Source organism: Psittacula echo, assembly GCF_963264785.1.
Source record: "Psittacula echo genome assembly, chromosome: 2".
Classification (NCBI taxonomy): domain Eukaryota; kingdom Metazoa; phylum Chordata; class Aves; order Psittaciformes; family Psittacidae; genus Psittacula; species Psittacula echo.
The window spans coordinates 43,401,356-43,423,568 of record NC_137737.1 but is presented as its reverse complement, the minus strand read 5'-3'; the positions used below and the strand labels follow the sequence as shown (position 1 = coordinate 43,423,568).

The following is a 22,213-nucleotide window of genomic DNA, read 5'->3' as shown; positions in this document are numbered from 1 at the left end:
TTAACATCACAAAACTTCTATTAACTCTTAAATGTCACTGCCTCAAATTTAGTGGTGTTACTGAGCCAAATATCAAAAGAATAAAATACCATTATATCTGAATCACTAAAGCATATAATTTTCAGCTTAGCATGCTTAAATATGCTTATGTTTACTTGACAGCAGTAGCAACCTGCTAATTAATAGTAGATTTCTTCAGAATCTTAAGTCTAATTGCTTCCAATCTCTGGTATAAAAAGACTATCTGATTACCAAAACCAGCACAAATCACAAACATTAAAAACCTGAAACCTGAGCAGAACAATGTCACTAATGTAACTAAACTATGTTTTAGAATGTCACAGGTACTAGATTTCTTGAAAGAGTCTGGTAAAAATTATGTTTAACTGTCTGCTGTCTCACTGTATTGTTGACGTTGACTGAATTTTTCCTCCCGTGGAAATCGATGACAGAAATATGTTCATGACAATGGAATAGATACTAAAGTCTTGCCATGTATGATTTTCCAGTAGGGGCAGAATTCCCTTCCACCTCTTGAGAAATTATTTTGAACTACCTAGTAAGACTAATCAGCAACCTTTTAAATACCAAAGCCATAGGTACTAACTTGATATTCCAGGAAGGATTGCATTCAAACTATTCAGTGCTATTCTTCCCAAATCTAGACAGAGCACATGGGCATGCATTGTGAAACAATGGCCTGCTTCATCACCCAAATTTTACGAGTTGAAGGCTTGCAGGAAACCAACAGCTCTTGTAACAAACGGAAATACTCGTTTATGAATAAACTGGATGCAAAAAGAATAGACAGATAGTTTAATCTCCATCTCTGCTTGAGCTAAAAAATAAATGAAGTTGTAACAGGTAGATGCAACTCTTTCCACAATAAAATAACTAACTACCAAAATGTGGGAGAGCTTCAGATCTTCTAGAACAACCTTAATGATTCTAAATTTTAACTAAAATGCTTGATTTTATACAGTTATTATCAGAGGAAGAAATGGAAAAAATCAAAGGAAAAATGTACCCATATGGAGGACTATAATATCCGTGGCACAGATCTTGAGAATAATACCAGAAAATTGGCTGAATTAACTGTATCAGAATGTACACTATGCAAGAAGACATGTATATGTAACACGTGTTTCTGCTTCTCTCACTAGAAATTATTTTGATAAAAAGGCAATATTTTGCCTTAATTTGAATTTCTACTGTAAAACAATTTGGAATTGAACTATAATCTCTATTCTCATCCACGCAGGACTTACTTTTCATCCAAGTTGAGTGAAGATGTCAGGGTCATCAAATATATTATATGGATTTAAAGGAGAGTTGCTTTTTCATTTTGTTTCATAGCTTGTTCCTTGTACTGTTTGTACAATCACTATGAAACAAAAAGTTAGATAAATAAATTATTTTTCTGCCAGGCACTGGATTAATGCTCAACCTTGCAACATCCAACTCTTGCTCCATATTAATTTTCCAGCCAGTTGCTGCTCAAACCCTGTAGTGATTTGGCTTTATTCTGATCTTCACTCCTTTCACAATTTTACAATTTCCCATATAATATTACTGTACCACCATAAATGATAGAAGCAGTCTCTTCAAAACCAGTGATTGCTCCAAGGTGCTTGAATTCCTGCCTTAAAATGACCTACAAAGAAGAGAAAATGCCCTGATGTCAGTCTTGGCTCTCTTTCTGATTATATAATGGGGGGAAAAACACTTGTGTTTTTTTTTATTTTTATGTTACTTTTCATAAAAACTATGCAGGGAATTAACCAGATTTACTGTTGGTGATTGCCCAAGTAGTGAAATGGGTCTAATACAGTAATAAGTGGAAAGCTGAATGCCTGAAAGAGATTTTAAATTCTCTTTAACTATGTAGTGTCTTTTGCATGTTTGTATTAGTGCCTAGCGTGAGAATTAGTCTTCATGAAACAGCAAAACTCTCTTTCCCAATTAATATTGAAATGTTACACTCCAAAATACTTTCCACCAATACCTCTCATTTTTCCTCTAGAAAAAGAAAGGCATAAATGGAGACTACTTATGTCATTCTATTTCTAATTTTAAAACAATCTCCCTTTCACACTCCCACCCCAAAACAAACAGCCCGATCCTTTCTCTCTTCTTCCCCTTGAAAAAAGAGACAATTTTTAGAAACCTCTAAGAAAGCAAAAGCATTTGGGCTTGTCAGTAACATTCACTTGTGAAGGGTTTATGTTTGAAAGCTAAAAACACTGCCTTCAATCACAGTACAAGACACCCTGTCTGCAGTATTACTTTTAATATCAAGTTATTTCAAATGTCTAGCACCAGAGGGTAAACATACGAACAATAAGTATGGCTGGCAATTTTTAGTCCTACATTTAAAAATAATCCTCAATTTATTTTATTTTTGCAGACAAAATCTTTTCTAAATTGCAAAGGTGACTTGTGGTTCTGGATACCCCCAATGTAGAGTAGGTGCTCTGATTTGCAGGGTTACCACTTTGTCCATTCCACTTGGCACACACTATTTTGGATAAATATTCTGTTGGTTTTGTTGTCTTTTAATTGAATTTCTACTACTTCGAAGAAAAATATCACTATTGAAGTTCCATCAACTTTTTAATATAAATTAGAATGCCTGATTTACACTGAAGCTTTAAAAGGCTTTTGTAGCTTTCTGATGGCTGTAGAGAACCTGTATTAACTTTGTAGTTATAATCCACCCACAAAACTAATTCAAGTAACCAATGAGCAAGCTTTAAAAGACATCATGTAGCTTCTATGAATACTGAATTGCTGTACTATTAAGGTCAGAATACTTAACCAGTTCTACAAAAAGCATTTTATATAAACATCAAAATGCACAGATATTCTTTCCCCAAGGGAAAATATAAGCAAAATACAAATTATTTATGCAAGGAAGAATCAATCAGAAAAATAAATACAATCAGCCATTAATATTTTCTGTGTGTAACAGGTTGCACCAGTACATGAACAAGTCAAGGTAACTGATGGAGTCAATACTTTGGTGACTCATCCTGTAAAAGTCAAAATTTATTTGTATATTTAAAAAAGTCTACAAAATTTATTCATACATTTAAATAACTCTACTCCAGAATATCTTTCTCTGAAGCTTTCTCTTTCAAAGTTACTATGTATACATATTTTAATCACAGAAATTTCAGACAGAGTATCATGAAGAGGGAATTGAGGTTGCAGATAGTGGCAGAAGAATAATGTAGGAATTAAAAAGAAATTACAAAGGAAAATCCTCAAATGCAATTATTTCCCCACTCAAGTATCACAAACCCAGGAAAAATGATAAAAAAAAAAGATAGTCCACCATGTTAAGCCCCTGATAACCTGACTTTTATCTTGTTCAGATGCTACAAAGAAAACATGTGAATGAATTTACTACTTCTTTCAAAATCAGAGTCTTTTAACTTTGTACTCCAAATATTATTAAGACATAGTCACAGTGTTCTGGTTATTACACCACACTGATCATTTCTTCCAAATTATACTCAGAAATATTCAACAGACCTGGGCAGAAGTAAACAGAAATGAACAAAAGGGAATAAGCAACCATCTATGAATAGAGTGAAGCACCATCTAGAAATAGTTCATATGATGAAATATTATACTCTTTACTGATAAAAACTTACCAAATCATATTCAGTCTTGGACTGTAAACCATGATTCCCATCTGGAAGCCATTTCTAAAAAAGAACTGCAGAATCTCTGTTATTGTCATTGTTCAGAAATAACTATCCAGTTATTGTTAATCTATAACTTATTAACCAAAATATTGTCCTGCTTTATTTTCCTTGAAGATTTTTGAAGTAACTGTGTCTTTGCCAGACATCCATGCAGACACTGGATAATTCTTTGTTACCTACATTGAGTCCCATTTGGAAAATGGTCTTTTCTAGGTTTTAATTTTTAGGGCCAAGACAGTGTATTGCACAATGTCTAACCTTTAAAAGTCCTCACTTTAGATCATTTGGCATTTTTTGAAACTCATAATTGTGCAGAAAACAAGAGGTAAGTAGCAGATTACAGCACAGAAATCAGACTCAGTGAAAAAATGAGTAGCCATTTGCTTTCAAAGGATTAGGGTTTGAACACTGTTTGCCATAAAATCATGCCTAAACAAAAGATATCAATAGATTCATCATGCCCTCTCCCTCTTTTTACATTCTCAGGTAGGTTACCCTTTGAGTTGAAACTTTCCCTTTCTATAAACCACAACCCCCTAAGTAAAAAAAACCCCTAAACACAAAACAACAAACTAACAACGGACTAAAAGAATTTAAGATGCATAAAAATGTTCATTAGCAACTCTAGGCACCTAAACAGTGCATTTGTACTGATACAAAATGAAAGAAAGCCAGCACAACTGGATTTTTTATTTCTCTAGCTAAGCCGTTTTCACCAAATCAGTAGGACTTCTGTTTGTGAATGCCAAAATATGTAAATTTTGCAACAAAAGCAAGCTTATGAACAATAAAAGGAAATCAACAAATATTATGTTTTCTTCTGATTTTCAACTTGTCTGACAAACTGTCCATAAAAAGCTACGGCTATTTAGCAGAAGGAATAGCTGGTATTATTCACCTTGAATGGCTTTTTTATGTAAGCCTTTAAAACTGGGTTTTTTACAACTTGTATTACTGTTCTACTTTAACAGTAATCATCTACACCCTTGTCTACAATAATGTGAGGAAAAATATACAAGAAGAATTGCTTACACATTCTGGCTGCAGCTTTGAGATTATAAAAAAGATTTCCAATTGCCCTTCTCTCCATGTTAGCAAATTCTTCATATTCCCCATTTCTTTGTGCCAGTAACAAATGATCTCATCTCTGACTATGCTCAGGCAAACATTTTACCTACTGTTTTATAAAATGTCTTTTACATTAAAAAAAAAGTGAAAATAACTTACAGTAAAAAGTCACTAGCACATAAATGTACTATTACTAATTTATAGAATTAGTCAAACATGATGCAAATGCCATCACTGGGTGCTCTCAGTTCCTGAGTAAGCTGCTTTTGAGACTACATTATGACTTCATTGCCTGGAAGTTTTTGCACCCCTATTTTGAGTCACCAAGAGAACACTTTCATAATTCTTTAAGTGATTACTTTATGTAACACTTCAGCGGTCAGACAAAATTTTCTAAGATACCCTTCTATAGTCTTGTGCCAGGAGGTATTAATAGCACTGATTGATCAAATCTCATAAAAGCAAAAGGTGGTACTAAATATCTTTCGGTCTGGCTCAGTAAGGGAGTTCCAAAGAGCTTATTTCTTAGGGACAGCTGATGCAAGAAGGCGTGACTTCTTGTCATCCAGCAAGACAAGTTTGAATGTAACCGGGGGAATGACCCAGAGCTTACCTACCAATGCAGTAACTGCAGTGATGACTTGCTATAGTCAATACATGTCTGAAAACGTGCAGATGACTATAGAGCACACGGACTATGAGCAGACAGCAGGAAGAGAAATTGTTCATATCACATAAGGGAATGAATAAAGAGTTTGGCACTGAAGAATGCAGCTCACAGAATCTAGCGAGGTGCAGGGCAAGCATGGCAGAGTACTTGTGTGTGAACAGGCACCATCCGGAAGTCCCTGCACCCACAAACTGTACCCTAGACTCCCTAACCTTCTCATCTGACTTGAAGGTCAGGGAACGAGTTCATGAACAACAAAAGTAATGAGATCTGATTTCTTATAAAATTATGTGCTTTGTCCCTTAATCTTCTGCTGTCCAACTTCTCCATAAAACACCCACTGGGTAAGGCTGAGGTTACTCAAGTTCTAAGTAGCCAGCATAGTTTGAACATAACACTTGGCTGGCTGGTTGCTACAGAACATGACCTGCAGCTCATATGCCTGTCTTTACCTCAGCTAGGGCATTAATTTTGCTTTCCCATCAATTCAACAACCTCAGGTTTTACGACACTTGTAGGAGCTTAATTATTTCCAAGACTACAACCCTCTGTGAAATATGATTCAAATTTGATATCACATTCAACAATTATGTCGGAAAAATGAAGAGGATAGGGACCAAAAGAAGGAGACTGCTAGAAATATTCTTTTTCTTTAGAAATGGAATTTGATTTTGTAAGGATAAGTGCAACACTATATAGAATCATAGAATCATAGAATAGTTAGGGTTGGAAAGGACCTTAAGATCATCTAGTTCCAACCCCTCCTGCCATGGGCAGGGACACCTCACACTAAACCATGTCACCCAAGGCCTCATCCAACCTGGCCTTGAACACCGCCAAGGATGGAGCATTCACAACTTCCGTGGGCAACCCATTCCGGTGCCTCACCACCCTCTCAGTAAAGAATTTATTCCTTATATCCAATCTAAACTTCCCCTGTTTAAGTTTGAACCCCTTACCCCTTGTCCTGTCACTACAGTTCCTGATGAATAGTCCCTCCCCAGCATCCTTATACTTAAATCCTGCAGAAAGCTACAAACTCATCAGGTAAAAATAAAAGTAATGGATTAAAAATTGGTTGTATTATTCAATTGCAAGGTGACAACAATCCCTAATAGGATTTGAAAAACAAATGCAATCCTAGAATATAATAGTTGAGGAACTTCCAGAAGAGATTAAGACTGTTAATGCCATTGTAATGAGTCCTGGTGAAGTGACCTTCAAAATAGCGTCATATCTATTTAAGAAAAACAAGCTCAGCCTGGAATACAGAAAATACGTGATATTAAGATGGTAAGAGAAATTAAGACCTTGCAGGCTGGGACTAGAGGAACTAAACTTGTTTAACCTAGCAAAATGAAGTCTAAGAGAAAAATACTCTAACTCAGAATCTGGGTGTAAAATCTAAGGAGGAAAAGTAGCTGCTGAAAATAAAGGACCAGTGTTGATACAAGAACACACAGACACAAAAAAGTCATGTGAATTGAGGTTAGAAATTAAATCAGATGGTTTCTAGTCTTCAAAAGAGTTACACCAGTCCTCCTATGAGTAAAGTCTTCTCAGTCTTCTGCTGAGCTAAAAACTCAGTATTTGCCTGCCACAAAGAAGAAAGGAGAAAAGCACCTCCAATCTCTAGATCATCCATAGGCCTTTAGTTTCTAATACCAGATCCCAGCAGCATTCCTTGCTGCTGGCTTGCAGGATGTGTTCTGCTGTTTAATTTTTGAATTATCTGTCCCCACAGGAAGTTCCACTGGTAACTAAGCCTAAAGCAGTTAGCAAAGCTCCTTTTATGGCCAGTGGGGATGCATACTCTTTGAGGGCAAATAATTCCATTTATCTTTGCCACCAAAATATCTTTCCTTTTTGCTGTTCAGTGGAACAGAGTGATCTCATTCAGGAATTCTATTTCTTACTCCACCGACTTCTTGCTTAAAATACCCAGCTCTGTGTGAAAACTCACTGTCTTCACTCCCCACCACCCATGATGGGGATACTTTTACTCCCTTTCACATTTTGCTGTTTGCACCTTCTGCCCATCAAATTCAACTTTTTAATAGTCATTATTTCAGTAAAAAGAGGAGATTTAATCTTTACTGAAAATGCATTCATACATAGTATTCCATACAGAAACATCATGGCATTAAGTCTTTACTCAGGCTTTTTACTAAAAATGCTCTTTCATTTTCACCTAATCAAATGATTCATTTTCTATCTTCTCAAAGTTATGCAGTGATGCAGTCAAACAAAAAAAGCCAATGCTATTCTTAAGTCATTATTGTGCAGTCTGCATGTATTTATCTGTAGTTACTGCTTGAAAGTTTCAGCAAGTAAAATGTATACGGACAATCATCTCCGTGAAAAAGATGTATTAATCCCACACTGTTATTCTCTGAGATGCATCCCACGTATGTTCCATGACCTTCCTCATTATTAGAGGTTTCTTACCCAGCTGAGTTCTCAGTTGGTAAAATAAACCGTGGCTATGTTAACTCTATGGTATTGGAACAGCTGGGTACTTCCTTTGGACTGTCCTTGAAATGATTATTTTCCTATGCCTTCAGAAGGACACATATACTGGAAAGCTGAACATAGTTTCCTAACACTATTCAGCTAGTGTGCAACAGGTAGCCATTCCTTCCCAGGTCAAATCTCAGTATGATTTTTATTATCTGATAGGTGTTTTGGTGGACCCATATAACTGAACAGAATTCACAGGTTGGAAAGGAAGACAGGGAATACAGTTCTTATAGGCCCAGTTGTACAAAAGAGGAGACAGGCAGGTGGAAGTACAGTAGCAACTTTATAGCTCAAAAATTTATCCAGAGTGATGGCTCATTCACATCATGGATCAACAATAGGTTTGGGGAAATAGTATTAATTTCCATTCTGCATTTGAGGTGCTTTATTTTCATATTTATAGTTTTGTGTTGTCCTCAGTATGTGAATGGACTCTATTCATTGGCATTGCCCATACGTATTTCCTTAGTTTCTTTCAAGAACACTAATTTTATGTTACTTTTTTTTTTTTTTAACAATAAGCCTTTTAAGCAAAATGTGTCACACTGCCTCAAGAACTAAAATTGGTCAATGTTAACCTTACTAATTAAAGCTGTTTTCTTCTAATGACTGAATGCTAGTGAAAAGTTTAAGCTGTACTGGCTAACATTCAAGCTAAAAAGTATTCAGTGATTTTGCTTTAAACTCTGGTGTAAAGTAACTAATCATTACATTGTTTAATCCCACACCAAAAGCACGGCCTGTTTTATCACTTTAAGTCCTCGTACCTGCTAGTGAGAAGTGTCCTGCCCCTTCAGCCTCAGCTTCACTAGCCACAACCCTGGGCCCTGCTCCCAAAGCTTTCTGCTTACCACTACTTCAAGTGCAAGCTTTATTAAGGCGTCCATATCTCTGCGCAAACAGAGTCTGAGGGACACTGTGGACAGCAGTTGCAGCAGCAACTATCCGTCGCACCCATCCACCTGCTCTCCGGGGTTCAGAACACCTCCAACCTGTCCTTCAGGGCCGAGGCCGCCACGCCAATCTGCACGCCTAGCGAAAGAGACGGCAGCTCGACACCGGCCCTTCCCCACCTCCAGGCGCCGCCTGTGTTTACCGGGTAACGGCTGCCGCCGGGGCCCGTCCCCATAGCAACGCCGCCAGCCTCCGCCGCGGCCCCAGAGCCGATGGCGGGGCCCGACGCGGCTCACCCAAGGCAAGGTATGGGGGCGAGCGGTGAGGGGCGGCCATCCGCGGGGCTCCGTGCGTCCCCGGGGCACCCGCAAGCGGCCGTCGGGCTCCAGGATCCCTCCCGCCTCCTCCCGCGGCCTGTAGTGGGTCGGCGCCGTGCCGGGAGCCTTGCACTCTTCTCGGGGTGAAGCTTCCCCATGCCCGTCGCACTGGTGGCTCTCGGGCTGTCCAGGCTTGGCGGGCAGGTCTGACACCCCCCCGTTTTCCTGCGTTTAAAGAAGGTGTCTGGGGAGGGTCAGTGCTGGGGTTGTATGTGACTGTCCACCTGCACATTAACTTTTAACAGTGGGATCAACTTCACAAGGAGAACCCAAATGCCTTTTGTTACAGTCACAACAGAGGCCTGCTGCTGTCAGCTCCCTGAGTTTCTAATAGCACCGGAAATTAATTAACATGGAAAACCCCTGTGTTTTCACCTTATTTCCCTATTTCTTTAAATTTTGTAAGTTGTCTTCTTCAGTTCTCCTTTTCCCATTGCAAGGATTTAAACAAGTTAGAAGAAACTAGCTGCCCAGTGAAGTGGTGGAATCACTATCCCTGGAGGGAGTTAAGTGTAGATGTGGTGCGTAGGGACATGGTTTAGTGGTGGAGTTGGCAGTGCTGGGTTAACAGTTGGACTCAATGATGTTACAGGGCTTTTCCAACCTCAGTAACTATGATTCTATGATTCTATGTTTATTTCAAATTATAACAGCCACAGCATATTGCATTTGTCATTTGAGAGCTCAGGTTGGTCATTTTCTGACTGTTTCTTTGCAAAGGTATTTGATACTTTGATGCTAGTTGACTGACACCATGGGAGCGGCATTGGCCAGGGCAGCTCAGTGGACTGCTGCTGGTTCTGGAGCTGGCACACTCGAAATCACCCCTTTGAACGAATCTCTTTTAAATCAAATTATAAAGTTTGTGGAGGACTTCAGCACTAGATATCCTCAGGAAGCAGCATTTGTCTTCAAAGAGCCCCTTGAGTGGAAAACACAAGTGGATTGTTCAGCATTTGGAAATGGTTATGAGATCACGTAAGTCTGAGTTGCAGTGTATTTTGAAATTATGAAGGCGAGCTACCAAGCAAACTGTGCTTTAGTGTATTTGGGAGGCTGAAATGGGTGGGGGTTTACTGATATGTATTGAAAATTTGAGTTAAAATTTGCTGCTTCTTCCCCCCAAGAGTTTGGGACTGTTCTATCTCGGATGTGATACAGACCCATTTAGTTAGTGATGTTTACAGCTTACACTCTCTATTCCTTTTATAGAAAGCATCTAACAGTGACTAACCCTGAGATTTGTGTAGTGTTAGGAGTGGCTCCTGTGTGGTGGATTGACCCTGACTGGATGCCCAGTGCCTACCAAAGCCACTCTGTCACGCCTCCTGCTCAACTGGACAGGGGAGAAAAATATGGCAGAAGGCCCATGATTGAGATAAGGACAGGGAGATCACTCACCTATTACTGTCATGGGCAAACCAGACTTGACTCACAGAAATTAATTTAATTTATTGTCAGTCAAAAGCAGGATAATGAGAAATAAGTGCAAATCTTAAAACACCTTCCCTGCAGCCCCTCCCTTTTTCCCAAGTCCAGCTTCACTCCTGATTTTCTCTGCCTTCTCACCCTTAAGCAGCACAGGGGGATGGGGAATGAGGATTGCTGTCTGTTCTTTGCACATTGTCTCTGATGCTCCTTCCTCCTCACCATCTCCCTCTGCTCCAGCATGGGGTCTCGCCCACAGGAGACAGTGCTCCATGAACTTCTCCAACACAGATCCTTCCTATGGGCTGCAGGTCTTCATGAACTGCTCCATTGTGGGTCCCTTCCAAGTGTGCACCCCTTCAGGAGCAGACTGCTCCAGTGTGGGTCCCCTGCGGGTTCACAAGTCCCGCCAGCATGGGGTCTTCTCTCCACCGGGTCACTGGTCCTGCCAGTGCTCCCGTACAGGCTCTCCATGGTGTCCCAGCCTCCTTCAGACACATCCACCTCCAAATTTGCAGTGAAAAAATTGGTTTACCTTGGAAGTTCTCTGAAATACAGGTTAAAGAAATTGTATATGCTTTATCATGTGAAGCTTGTCGTCTAAAATTTGTGGTTAAAGGTCTTGTTCTAAAAGGATATAATCCCATTTTTCCAGTGAAGCAACTGTTCAGTCTGAAGCCAGAGCTAAAGATGGCCAATCACTGCTGCTTCTCACGAAATCAACTCTCAGAGTTCGTAGTTTCGACCAGCTGTCCTGTGTGCTACAAATTGCAATGGAAAAAAAGTTAAAGGAAGTACAGGCATGCCTTGAAGGTTTCCTTTCTTCTTTTGTTTTCTTAATATTTTATTTCTTTTAAAAAGTATGTCTTCTTCAGTTCATGTTTATGAGATGTGCAGAAAGGCATGCCTTCATTCTAAGTATATGGGAAGGTGGCTAAAAGGGCTGATAAAGAACTTAATGCTTCTTTTATTTTCACAAAATCACTAACAGAAATCTGGAATAAAGCTGAAACTGCTGAATCTCATCTACAAATTAACACATACTGAGTAATACCCTAGCTATTGCAGCAGGCAGTAGGTTTAAATTTCTGAAAAAGAATGTCTCATTGGAGGCTAATAGCAGTTTCTCATGTATTTGTAGTTTGATCTTCTTTCAAAATGTTACATCCTTAAAAAACAGCAAAAAGAAAAATCTTACACGATTAAGACATTCTCACCTGCACAAGGTTCACAGTGAGCACTTCTAGGTCCTTCTCACAGTGGCTTTTAAAATAGAAGATCGAGTACTTCTCGTGTGTCATACTCAAGTCCAAGTATTCAAGTGTGTCAGATTTTCAAACTAACAAGAAGACCCTTGATATGCTAAACTGGATATCCTCCTCTTGTAGCTAGAAGATATTAGTAATATTATTTAGGAATTGGAAAATTAGAAAAAAAATTGAGAAATTCCGAAATTGGGAATTTGGTAATTGGAAATTACATCTGCAATGCTAAAATATAAATGCTCATACTGGATCAAACATCAGATTGATCCAATAATCTAGGGTCCTGTCACTGACAGTGATCAACCATGAATAATAAGGAAGAATAATATGGACAGGATATCATGCAGAGGCATTCATAGATGCATGGGACTTCATTTGATTTTGTAAAACCCATTGATATGCAATTATGTCACTGTTTACCAAAAAGAACAGCTGGCATAGCTGAGGAAGTAATGGGGCCATTGGGAATGCTGCTGGAAAACTTTAAAGATGTTCTTTAACACTAAATCATATTTACAAAATTATCAATTTTCATTAACTTAAATCCATTGATTTCCTGGTTTTTTTTGTGATCAGCCAGGCATATTTTTGGGGAAGGTGGCTGTTGATAAAGGAAAGTATGTAATATTCACCTCTTGGTTGCCTGAGTCTTCATCTTGTGAGAAAGATAAAAAGTTAAAAACTGTTTTGCCTAACAGTTTTAAACATAGTATCACATTATATGATTCTGGTTCATGTTTTCAGCTAACAGAGATCCTATAGTGCAAATTCTTGGCCCTGAATATGGGACTGTTGAAGGAGACGATAGGTCCATCTTGCATTTACTTGAGAAAGTGAAAAAAGGTGGTGACCCTGAAACAGAGGTGAAAATGAAAATCTTTCTTCTGCTTCATCAGTTGGATTTGCAACTGCTTAATAGTTCTTTGAAACAAATTTCACAGTAAGTGCTTTTCAATTGGAAGCTAAGCATGTCAGCCAGTGCATTTTTTGTTTTTATTGTTAAATTAGATTGGTTTCAACCCACAGTGTGTGCTTTTGGTGTGACATGAAGAAGGTGATTGAAATAAATTTCACTGTTCACTAAGTTATTGAAAAAATGGTCTTCTTTTTTTTTTTTCTCCTGGAGATTTTGCTGTAAGTGTGGCTGTGCAAGTGTGTGCCTGTGAGTGTGGTTGGTTTGTTGCATGTGGTTTGCATTTTGGTAGCAAATTGAAGTCATTTGTACAAACAATAAAGTTAGTTAATTAAATGTTTTCAAGGAAATGTTTATTTCTTCATGGAAGTATAGTAAGTATTACATTGAGCCTGTTTCGAAACTACAAGGACTTCATGTTAGCTATGAAACTAATATTTTACAACTAACAGATAAAATTAAGCAAAATAATTGAAGATGACCCATTTCCAGATTTTGTTGCTACTATTAAGACTTGGTGTAAAAGGAAAAAATCATGTAATATTCTCTTTTTATTTCTCTGAGTACATCCTTTTCATGAATACATTTTAACCCATTTTCTATTAATTGCAGAGACATAAGACTAAATCCAGCTGCTGTAAATAATGAAGTGAATCTTCTCAAGAATTTCTCTGGGGAAGGAGAAGATACAGTACTGGAATCACTGGAGTATACATCAGGTCCAGATCTGATCATATCTCATATTTATATATAATCTCATTAAAGCACTTATCATATGATTCTGTGATAGTTGACTTTTGTGTGAAATCTGCTAATTAATTTCAGTAATAAATTTCAAGTGTTTAAAGTGTTTATTTCTATTTTAAAGTTATATGGTAAAATAGGAAGTGTTTTCATATATGGAATGCTGTTCTTCAGCCTTTATGTACAGAAATAATCTCCATTTATGAGTATCTTCAGTGGAAACAGAGGAAGTGAACTGCGTCCCTGATCCTGTGCTAAGCACAGTTGCAATTCCGAGTTGAATCGGGCCACAGGTCTAAGAGCTTTGCATGATTAATTCCTAACAGTATGAATTCTTGAGAGTAATGTATTGTTTGGGTATATATGTTATATTAATCATCAAGAATAACTATAAAAAATACTTTAAAACTTGATAAAAACACTAATGCTAATTGGTTACAGATTACGTGTTCTCTAATGGATGCCGAGCTCCTCCGTGGAGACAAGTGCATGGAGAAATTTGTTACTTAGTCATCAACCCACATGACACTGATCCTTTGTGTATCACTTGCAGCACAGCAGGAGTGTTTTTAAATGGAGTAAGTAATAATAAATGATACCATGGAGTAATGAATATTTTTACATGCTAAAATCAAGAATCAGTCAGTTTAGGGTAGTAGTATTGGGATTGTAGTATTGAGGAGTAGTATTGAGACCTGCAGAGCTAGTTTATTGGTACAGAAGACAACACAGTAACAAAAGCATGCTTGTTTTCCCACACATTTGGAGGGCTTTTTTTGGTAAATATATATAGGATGGTATTCTGCACTCTTTGCTGGCAGTGTTTGCTTAGTCTTTAAACATGTCCTTCACACTACTGTTATTTAAAGGTACTGTGTGACTAGATGTCTCTCTAGTGCCTCATTGCTCTTGATCTGAGGTGTAATATAATTGTGTGTGGCTAACATAGCTTGCTTTTGTCTTTCTATGAATGTTAAGCTGTTCTTTCTCCTTTCAGTGGAAGCTTTCTGGAAATTATGTAGCTCTTCTACTTTTAATTGTGGTTATCTCTTTCATTACAGATTGGTTTTATTTAGACATGATAGTCCCCTATGTGTGTTAAGTGGTGAACAGAGCTCTTATATTCATTTTGAAGAGGTACTGAAGTCCATCAGTCAAATTGATTTCCTAAGAGTTAAAAATCCAGGAAAATTTTGATTTAACGTGTTTTTAATGGATTAAGCTCATAAAGCTTAGGCTAGTCAGGTTACATTATCTCCTGATCCTTTTCGACATCTGCTATATTGCACTGGAAGCTCATATTTACTTGGTTATTTACCATAAGCCATAAATTCTTTCCAGTGAAACTACACACATCACAATTAACTGATTGTAATTGCTTGCAGAATTCTATGTAAGATCTTGATTATTTGTTGGGACCCATGGAGGTGGTCCATGCATCTTTACAAAGCATTACTGAAGTTGAATAGACTCTAAGCATGAGAGTTCTATACCTAATGCATTATAGTATGACCTCTGTGCTCTTTTAATGCTATTTTATGATGCAGATTAAATTACCTGGATAAGACAATACTATTAATAATTTCAAATTTATTCTTTTTTTTTTTTTTTTAAGGGTCAGATAGATAGTAAAGATCGCATTGACTATGAAAGAAAAAGTGATATATATAAAGATATTGTCACATTTTTAAGGGAGAGATCACCTAAATTTGTAGAAAATATGGCTAAACAGGTATGTGCTTACTGATACTGGGTGTATATTCTAGTTTGTACAAACATACATTGTATAATGGTAAGAACTACATTAAAAACCTCCTGAACCTTTCTTTACCAAAGATAAGTCTCTGATTAAATGAAGAATTCTAAAAACTGCATTTGTTATTTTTCTTTGGGTATGTTTCAGTTTCCACTAAATATGTTCCTTTCGTAAATAGCAAATAATATACTATTGCACATATTGTTCTATCATATCTTATTATAAGTTTTGATCCAACATGTGAGGTCAGCTTCTAATTCTGCCTAAAAAGTATTGCTTGTCTTCTAGTGTTACTCTCCATGAGGCACTGGAAATATTAAAGCAGGAAAATATGATATCCTTTCAGAAAAGGTCAATTTCTTATGACAGTACTTTTCCATGATCAAAACCACTTACATTTTTATCTTCATTCTTTGTAATCCAAATATAAAAAATAGCCCAACATTTTTACGAGAATTGCCTGATTTAAATATCAGAGCTGAGAGTTAAGCTTGCAGCTTATGCTCTGTGTTGCTTCATCCAATGTAAGATGCAAGTATTTTAGTTTTATTTAGAGCTCTATATTGACTAGAATCACACAGTGCCACTTCAACTTTACATGTTTCATTATTTCTGATAAAATTTTTTTTCAGATTTCTAGTGTGGTTATAACGTTAATAACATGGTGGCAAAATTCATTACAGGTTAAAATTGGTAAAAAGTTTTGTTGTGGTTATTTATATGCAATTTTAATTATTGCAAAAAGGAGGTAATTAACATGGAAGTTTTCTTATCCTGTACTTTTAGTTTTCTGGGATGTAGGGCTGATATTTATATTTTTTGAGAAATTGATACTTGACAAGACATTTCAACTTGTACACATAAATATGGTAGCTTATATTAACAGTAATGGAACTAACTTTGTAAATTGTTCTGTTTGCAATAAATGCCAAAATATGTTTTATTTTTCCCATAGGCAAGTATTTTTTTTAATGTTGTATCTACACATTGGTTTGCGTTTCATAAATGTGACAATATATGAATGTTTTTAGATATAATGGTTTGTTTAATGTATTTTCAATGTGATTTGGCTACATTTGATGGTCTTGAAAGATAAAATACAGTAATATTTTAATAGTGTTTTACAGTTCTAAATGTTAATGTAAGTTAATGTTAATGTCAATAATACAGACAATATACCATTCTGTACTGGTTTTCTGCTCTTATAAAGATATTGCAGATATTCAAGAAATGTGTACACTTCTTAAATAAGAGTAAACAGAATTTATTCTATTTTCCTTCAGTTATCATATAAACCACTTAGTGCTCCCTGACGGCGTAAATAAGTTTATGCTGAAGAGTACAAATTATACCATTTTAATGATTTAGGAATATCATATCATACTGCTTTGCTGAAAAGCTGGTTTAGTATATTCTGCATTCTAAAACTAGAATTTAAACAAGTTAGTACTATAGAGATCCAGAACATTCGTATTTGAGGGAAGATTTCTACTCTAGAACTCTGAAAAGCAGAGAAAAGCTGTATTTCCAAGGTTGCCTGCCTGAAATAAATTATGGCTGGAAATAGTTTTGATTTATTTTCTGAGGTCAGCTTCAAAAAGCTCATTGCAAAAAATATGTTGCAAAATAAATTAACTTTTATAGTATCTTCTTTGCCTTGTTTAAGATAACATTTGGAATTGCTGTGTTGGCGTATACGGCTGTAGGAAACGTACTTTCTAGCACGTGCTTAGCTGGTAAAGCTACAGCATCAATTCCCCTTTGATTTGTCTTATTTATCATATGTTAAATTGTCCTGTCTGGAGTACACTTTCTGAAGAAGAGAATTAGCATGAGTTGTTTTATGATGAGACAGTTGAGTCAGCAAGTGTGGAACAGCCGATTCATGTCAGGGGCTAGTCGAAAACTGACTATACTGTGACAGTCTCCTTAAAACTGCCTTGAATCAGATAGAGAAAGGAATGTCTTCACCTATCTGGTAGTGACAGCTGCAATAATAATAATAATAATAGTAGGTAATGGTTGTACGCTGTCTTTCCTGTAAAAATTGAATATGTTCCAGTAGAGAATAAGAGTTGACAAGAGTCCTGTCTGATATGGGTACTTTTGATCAGCCATGGTACTCAACACAGACAGCTGAAGAATTGGTAGGTGCCACTCAGCTCCATTCTTGTACCTGATTTGTTCAACAATGTTTTGTCCTAAGAGACAGAAGATGTAAAAAACTGAAATGGAATGTGTTTATATAAATTCTAAGCTATATCAAATTAAGTTACTTGGACCTGAAGTCTAGAAGTTTATCATAGCCTATTTTCACATTTTTGTTAATTTTTCTTTTTTATGTGGGAATTTGTTGTAAATCCTTCATGCAGGGGAATAGTTTTAATATGAATGATCCATTGAAACAGAATGACTGACTTTGCAATTCTAGATCTTAAAACTAATTTGGAATTAGTTTCTATAAAAGTGCTTGTGTCACAAATATTTAACATCTCAGAATTTAACCAACACCCTATACTCAAGTATGTTCAGGAAGTTCCAAATTTCTTGAGCTCATTTATTTCAAAAGCTTTATTTTGCACATGGTAACAGCTACTTTCCAGATTAATGTTTCATTATTTTAAAGGCAATCTGATTTTATGCTTGTAGTCTGATTCCACATTTAATACATAAAAATTTTTAAGCACAGCATCCTGGAATTGTGCTTAGAACTTATTGTTTTAATATGCATTATTCATATAGCAATATGACTGACAAACCATGTCTCATTTTGTTAGGAATACAGGTTTTTTAAGGAACCAACTTATAAGAAGAACTTCCAGCATATGGGAGTAGTTGAGGCTAAGGTCTCTGGCCAATCCCAGAGCCTTCATGATTTTATGGAAAATAAAGTAGGTGAGCAAGTAAAAAGTTCTGTGTCAAGGAGATCCATTGAAAAGAAGAAATTAGAACCATCTATGAACTGGAAGAATGCTGGGCTTTCTGTTCTCCGCAGATAAGTAGTTATCTTTATAAATAAATTTTCCTATAGATCTCTCTAAACTGCTAATGATTGGACTGCGTGGTATAGGTTTGCATTTTTATATTAAGAGCAATAAAACAGAATTTACTACATGTTAATTTCTAAGAAGAAAGTACAGACTACTAAAGAGATTTCACAGTTTTCTTCTGTTATGCAACAACTTTGATGTTATGTCATTTCCACAGCAAAGCAGGGAAATATCTTGCAACCATCTGCCATACTGATCCTCCAGGACTCTGATACTATCGTATTTTTGGTGTAAAATGCCCTTTAAAATGAAACAGAGTAGACAGTCTAATCTAAACCACACTTTCTGAGAGAAGCAAAAGAGATCCAGGATGGAAAATCAGGATGACTCTTACGCTACAATTTTTAATGATTTAATATTATATGAGCCACTTTTCTAGCTCTGCTTAGCAGCAATCTTTACTAATGAGATTACCTCAAACTTTGGACACACAGAAGCAGAGCATACTTATATTGGATATTGTTGGATTTGTCTTCTGAAATCAGAACTCTGTTCTGATGTCGTGTTTCCTGATTACGTGTTAATTTAGGAAGAAGAATATCTGAAGGAAAGTCTACATCCTAAAAAAAAAAAAAAAAAGTATCTTCTCAAGTCTGCCAATTTGACATGTTGCAAGAAATATTTTAAGAGATTTTGGATGTGACCTACAGTCATCAGTTAAAAAATGTGGTTTTCCAGGGCAAGGGCTTATCTTTTTCCACAGCCATTGTTATAGTCTAGATGTAGTAAAATTGGTTGTAATCATGAGTAATATTCTGTTTTATTGTTGTGACTGTGATAGTATGACCAGCCGAGGCTTGAAAGGACATTCTGTTTTCACAACACTGGAAATTAGGGACAAAAAAGCATGGGCGATTGTGCCCAGCTAGGCCTAGGAGTCTATGTGAGGAAAGCAATATATTGTATTCTACATTATAAAAGGTATGGAACAGCTGAGCATGTGGAAGAGCTAGGCAGACTAGAACCCTTCTGCCTGGAAACAAGATGACTGGTTGGACAATAAGACAGATACAGAAAATCATGACTGAGACAGTGAATAGGGAGCAAGTAGTCACTGTCTGTTCTAATACAAGGATAAGGGGCATCAAATGAAAAGAGCCAGTGAGACCAGTTCAGAATGAAGAGAATCATATGACATGTGGCTAAGCTGTCATGTTCTTTGCTATGGGATGGTAGAGGCCATTTGTTTATGTGAGTTCAAAAAGCAGTCAGCCACGTTCATGGAAGACAAATTCATCCAAAACTGCTAGACAATCAGGAGTGCCCTGAATCACAATTTTCTGAAGAATATGCTGAAAAAAAGAATTTCCATGTTCTTCCGTTGTTCACCTGCTGTTACCTAGATAGCTGTTACTGGTCATGGTTGGAGGTGGTATCCTAGGTTAAATGGACCTATGGTCTGTATGAATATATTTATTCTTTGTTCTTGTATCACATACAGGTCAGCATAATACATATTTTCTAATATTCCACTATTAAATTAGTTAGTTAAGGCACAAGACTCTTTATTTTTAATAGAGTTTATTGTGTAGGTTCATAAGCTCATATGTACTGACATGTTTCCCACTACAGCTTTTTAGTTCTATGTGTATATATATAAAATATTTTTTTTTATAAAAAGAAACATATTACTGACAAAGCTGCAAGAAAAGATGCTGAAGAAGGAAGAAGGAGAAGTAGGACTGTGTCTGCGAAAATCAAAAAGAAAGGCAATGGCATTTCTTCTGAATCTGCTAAAATACAACCAGCTTCAAAACGGTATGGGTTACTTATTCTTCTTTCTTCAAATTTTTAATTTATTTTCAGTATTTACAGTAATTATCAACATACTTAATATTTGGTATTGTCAGTTATATTTTTCTAGTTCTTTTATTAGGCAGTGCTGTCATACCTGTTTAAAATGTGCTTGTTATGTTACTTTATAGCTGTTTAAAATGGGTAATGCTGTTTTTTATTTTTAGTAAAACATCATCCAGGCTTAGTGATGTTAGTGAAAGTTCCTCAGAGACTGAGGAAGATGAAGAACAGCCTGTACGTCATCATGAAGGAGGCACAGATTTGCCATCGGAATACTGGGGAATTCAGAAACTTGCAAAATATTTAAAGGTAAATAAGAAGCATTGATAAATGTTATAAACAGCTACTTTTTACCTTCTACATCTGAGGCCACCAGACCAGCTCCTCATCATTTCCACCTTCCATATATTTTAGAACAGCCCGGCTACACAGTATGTTCAAACCCTGGAACTGTGGACTTTCCTGTCATGCACCCGTTTCTCCTGCATATTTTTTAATCTGCTGGTTTTGGCTTACACAGACCCTTAGATTAAACCATCTGTTCAGTGCACAATTTAAAAGTTAAGATGGTATAATCTCTTTATTAATTATTGGGTTTCTGTTTTGCTTTTTGGGTGAAACTTTCCAAGGTATTTCTTTATGTGTATAATAACTTTCAAGAGTTTTTTTCAAGAGTTTTTATTAAAACTGAATATGTGCCTAAAGTCTTTCATCAACTATGATTAATGCATGACTGAAATAATTCTAACGTGGTCTTATGTCTGGATAGATGCTGTTAGTGGACAAGAAAATGTATGATAAACAGGCATTCTCTAAAGAGAAAAAGAAGGTTTTTTACACAGACTTGTTGAAAATCTTTTGGAACCTATAAATATAGATGTTTGGAATTCTGTGTATGTCTGAAACACTTTAAAGAAAACCTAACAATCCTCTACTATTCTGGAAAACTCTAAAACTAATTATGTTTTTCCCTCAGGAGAAATTCCTTTTCAAGTTTGTACTGGAATTTATGTACTGTAAGTTACTAATAAAAGCACTGGTTTATTTGTTTTTTTGAGTAAAGCTATAGAGTACACACATCTGACTGATAAAATGGTGCTGGCATTTGGTACAGCAGAAATACTTAGGAGGAATAAGCAAAGTCTTTGGCTTATTGTAGAAGAGTAACAGTCTTTTAGCAGTTTTCAGTGCATTTACACTGCTTGTTCTCAGTTCATGTATGTAGAACCTGTGCTACTGATTGAAGCCAAAGATATACAGAAATACTTGGATAATACAAGTCTCTACAATTCTTTATGCTTTATCTTTTCTAGATTGGACCTTTATATTCTTGTCATTTTGTCTATGCTAAAATAGCTCTTTGCAATTGTAATCTTGTGCAGCATTCAGAATGTAACTTGCTCAGGTATTCCCTAATGAGCACTCAATATATACATTTTGCATGATACAGTAGTTATGTATGTAACTACATATTTGCATGTAGTTACAGTTCAAGGTGTTTTCAAATCTGTCAGTCTACTAATAGCTTGTTCTGTCTATCTTATGGACCACCTCTTTCTGGGAGCCCAGAGAAATAACCTTGATACTTTTTAGTAAACACTCAAGGTCTTCCTGGAGAGGATACTTCAAACCCATTACTGTTGGTGAACTCCCAGAAATCTTTTCATTAGGCCATGTCTGAACCACCTTCTTTACCAACAAGGATCATCTCTCCTGGTTACATAATTCTCAAATTCCATTTCCTCTCTAGATCCTTCATATAGTCATGTTTAGATTTTAATATGGGATGTGATTCAGTACTGAAACATATCTAGACTTGCATGAAACCATTGTGAATGAGGAGTGAGAATGGCAAATAGGAAAAGTATTTTTCACGCTCCTCTGCTTTAGAAATTAGTGCATTTTATTCCAGCTGTCAACAAGCAAAATTACTTAATGGCTTAGAACTAGAAAAAGAAAGGGGAGCATTTTTATCAAATTGTGAGTACCTGCTAAGAAGTGTTTAATACAACAATTCC

The 22,213-nt window shown here is 36.4% G+C and overlaps 1 protein-coding gene across 1 annotated transcript; it reads left to right on the top strand.

The window, feature by feature from the left end:
• Positions 1-9,996: 9,996 nt before the first annotated feature.
• On the top strand, positions 9,997-20,522 carry LOC308216923 (outer dynein arm-docking complex subunit 2-like; the record flags this gene model as incomplete). The annotated part of the gene is made up of 9 exons (XM_080609626.1): positions 9,997-10,220; positions 11,326-11,483; positions 12,680-12,875; positions 13,461-13,567; positions 14,034-14,170; positions 15,208-15,324; positions 18,126-18,239; positions 20,020-20,156; positions 20,360-20,522. 9 exons carry the CDS (start codon positions 9,997-9,999, stop codon positions 20,520-20,522), a joined length of 1,353 nt encoding a protein of 450 aa, XP_080465752.1.
• Positions 20,523-22,213: the final 1,691 nt, after the last annotated feature.